The 3,077-nt window shown below is 57.8% G+C and overlaps 1 protein-coding gene across 2 annotated transcripts in view; it reads left to right on the forward strand.

Annotated features, from left to right (window-relative positions):
* LOC113212278 (pneumococcal serine-rich repeat protein) overlaps positions 1-3,077 on the forward strand; it is a 154,779-nt gene that overhangs the window by 114,940 nt on the left and 36,762 nt on the right. For both annotated transcript variants that reach the window (XM_052265958.1, XM_052265959.1), the window contains one exon: positions 1,219-1,504. In XM_052265958.1, coding sequence (XP_052121918.1) covers positions 1,219-1,504 — 286 coding nt within the window. The remainder of the gene's footprint in view (positions 1-1,218; positions 1,505-3,077) is intronic.

The raw sequence follows: 3,077 nt of genomic DNA on the forward strand, positions 1-3,077 counted from the left end.
GGGGGGGGGGGGGGTAGAATGTGTGTCACTGGGATCAGGAAATATGAGCGCCTGGCGCACCTGCTGAAGTTATTGCACCGCTACTTGTGGTCCACAACTCACAACTCACTGCGGTAGTGTGGGGGCTGGCCGGCTGGCGAGGCGTGGCGTGGCGTGGCGTAGTGCGGAGAACAATTAGTACCTCGGGCGCGGCGGGGCGGGGAGGGGCACGCAGCGCGCTGCTTGCTGCTGCTCAGTCCACCCTGACAATGGCGCTAGAGCGCGCCTCGCTGCACCGAGAGAGAGAGACAGAGAGTTGGAGAGAAGGAGAGACAGACAGACTGACAGACAGACAGACAGACTCGCTGCCCCGTGTGCCGGTCGAGGCCGGCGCGGGTGGAGTGGGCTTTTGGCACAGTAGTTGAGCAGCAGCGGAATGTCTGTTGTACAGCACAGTACCGTTCCGTTACCCTCTCTCTCTGTATACCCTCCGCGGCGCGCAGGCATGCGTGCGCGCTCATGGTGCGCTGGAGTTGGGGCGCCAAGCGATGCGTACTATACACATGTGAACGCCCCCCCCCCACCCAAAAACTTTTTATTACGGTGTACTTGAGGTCAGAGCGCCGCCCCGCTCGCTCGCTCGCGCGTTCCGCTGTGTTCGAGGGTTTAATATTTGATGGGGCCCCGGCTCTGTGCCTCTGCTGCTGCTGCTTGGCTGCTGCCCCCTGCCTTCCCCCTAGCCCCCCTATGCGGACCTAACAATAAATATATATTCTGCCATCGTACCAAAACAAAAATGCACTTGAAATTATTTTTGAGCTGTTGAAGGATCGTGACACTTTGAAAACTACCCTCGGAAACAACACATGTCACGTTGTTGTGCGTGACAGTTCTGTCGGGCGCTGCGCCACACGGAGCGCTGCGGTTCGCGGTTCGCGGCGCGGTTAATTACCCGTTCGAACTGAACTGCCCCGCCGCGGCCCATAACTCTAATGGCGGCGGGCGGTGACCCTGCTGCGTGCGCCACCCCGGCGGCGGCGGGGGTCTTGTTGAGCCGGCGGCAAGGCAAACAGCGCTGCAGAGGACTTTTAGTACTCGTATTTTTATTATTTTTTTCTGTTCTCCCACTGTGTTACTTTTGTTTCGTATTTACTCTCCGCGGTTCGTCATATTCCATACCGTGTGTGCTTTCTGTTTGGTTCTCTTTCTAATGATCCCTCTGTCTCCGTTTGCTTCCAGGGCGACGCAGAAGCTCCAACAGCTGCCGGGCTCCCCGCACCGTCGGCGCATGGGCTCCGGCGGGGGCGGCGCGGCCGGCGCCGAGGCTGCGGCCGCGGCGGCCTCCGGGGCGGCATCGTCGGCGGCCTGCTCGCCGGCGGCCGGGGGTGGCGGCGGCGGCGGTGGGGTCGACGATGACGTGGTGGGGCGGACGGGGTTCTCGGCCGTGCTGCGCGCTTGCCCGCCCCCCGCGCCGCCCGCGCTGCTCCGTAGGCTCGGCACCCGCGAGGTGACCGGCGTCGGCAAGGTGAGTTGTGCAGCACATCATCAAGCACCCTGTCAAGCACCTCTGCACCTGCAGGCCCGATATTTCTGTTCTCCGGGTTCTCTTATAGTTTTTCTCTTCCCCTGTGTGGTCTTCATATCGCACACTGACCGTGTCCGGCAGAGAAACAACTCATCTTTACCTCGGACGTTGATGGGGAAGGGGGAGGGGGGTGCAGGGGCAGGCTTAGATGAAATTAGAGAAGGCCGTTGTGTCTGTGTCTGTGTGTGTGTGTGTGTGCACTGTGGGTTGGGTGTGTGTGCGAGCCAGTTCGTGTGTCTGTGTGTGAGAGTGTGTGTTTGGGCGCTGGGGACTGTGAGGGAATCCACCAGAAAAGAGGAGAGAGATAGAGAGCGAGGGAGAGAGCGAGTGAGACAGAGAGAGCGAGAGAGAGGAACGGGGAGCGCGCGGAGCAGAGGCAGGAAGTTGTGGAAATAGGGTTATTGATGGCGGGCTTATGAGGCCGGGTTATGGCCTCTAGCTCTGCTGGTGGTTGAGGCCGAGGCCAAGCGGAGCCAGCGGAGCGGGGATGGCACGGCCTCTTTGTGTTATGAGTTTCATGCCAGCTGTCGGCCGCTGCCGCCTCTGCGCTGTGCTGCCAATAAGCGGTGTTACCTCTGCCCTGCTGGCCTCTGCCGCTGTGTTTTGGTGTAGTTACGGGTAGCTCGGACTACTGAATCCCAGTTATGTTTTGTTTTTTGCTGGTTTTTTATTTTGCAGTATTTTTTTTTTCATCCGACAAGGTCGATCCTCGTCGATCCCTCAGTAATGTATACTTTTCTTGGTTGGGGGTTGTTGGGTACAAAACTTCTCTTTCGCGGCTTCTCTTTTACTCCCTTTGTTGTCGTCTGTTGGAGGAAAAGAAGGTGCTGTGGGGAATGTGAGACGCTAGGGTGTTAGTGAGTAAGAGAGGAAGGGGAAGGGAGGATTGGCGGGGCCTTTGCTTTGCATCTGTTGTACGAGATGAGTAAGTGGGTAGAGAAGTAAGTAAGCCGTTGTGCTCTTTCGGTTTTTTAAAAATTACTTTCGTTCTTGTAGCGCTGCGAGAGCTTGAACTGTGTGTGTGACAGAGAGAATAAGGAGAGAGAGAGAGAGAGAGAGAGAGAGAGAGAGAGAGAGAGAGAGAAGCGTGGTGTAGTGGGGCTCTCAGGCGCACCCTTCCCCGTTCCCTCTGCACCTCTCCAGCCAGCCACATCATGCGCCAAGCAAATTTGCCACTTTGGCCCACAAGTGTGTGCCAATTTCCAGCACTTGCGCGCCGCGCTGCTTGCGAGGTGGCTGCTGCGCTGCTCAGTGCGGATCTTTTATTTTTCGGCCTCCTTTCTCTCTCCGCGGCCTCCTTCCCCCCGCAACCGCCCCTTACAACACCGCCTTTCTCTTTCTCATTCTCGCTGTTCTCTTTTCCTTTTGTCTTTTTGCCGTTGTTCCCGCCAACTCGTTTACTTTTCCTTTTTCTGACTGGGGGAAGCAGCAGCAGAAGGCATAGAAGCATAGTAGAAGGGGAGTGTCATAGAGCTGCAGCGGTAGTGTGAGAGGGGTAAGGTTGGGGGGGGGG

This window comes from Frankliniella occidentalis, unplaced genomic scaffold (assembly GCF_000697945.3).
Source record: "Frankliniella occidentalis isolate FOCC.00 unplaced genomic scaffold, Focc_3.1 Scaffold33, whole genome shotgun sequence".
NCBI classification, from domain to species: domain Eukaryota; kingdom Metazoa; phylum Arthropoda; class Insecta; order Thysanoptera; family Thripidae; genus Frankliniella; species Frankliniella occidentalis.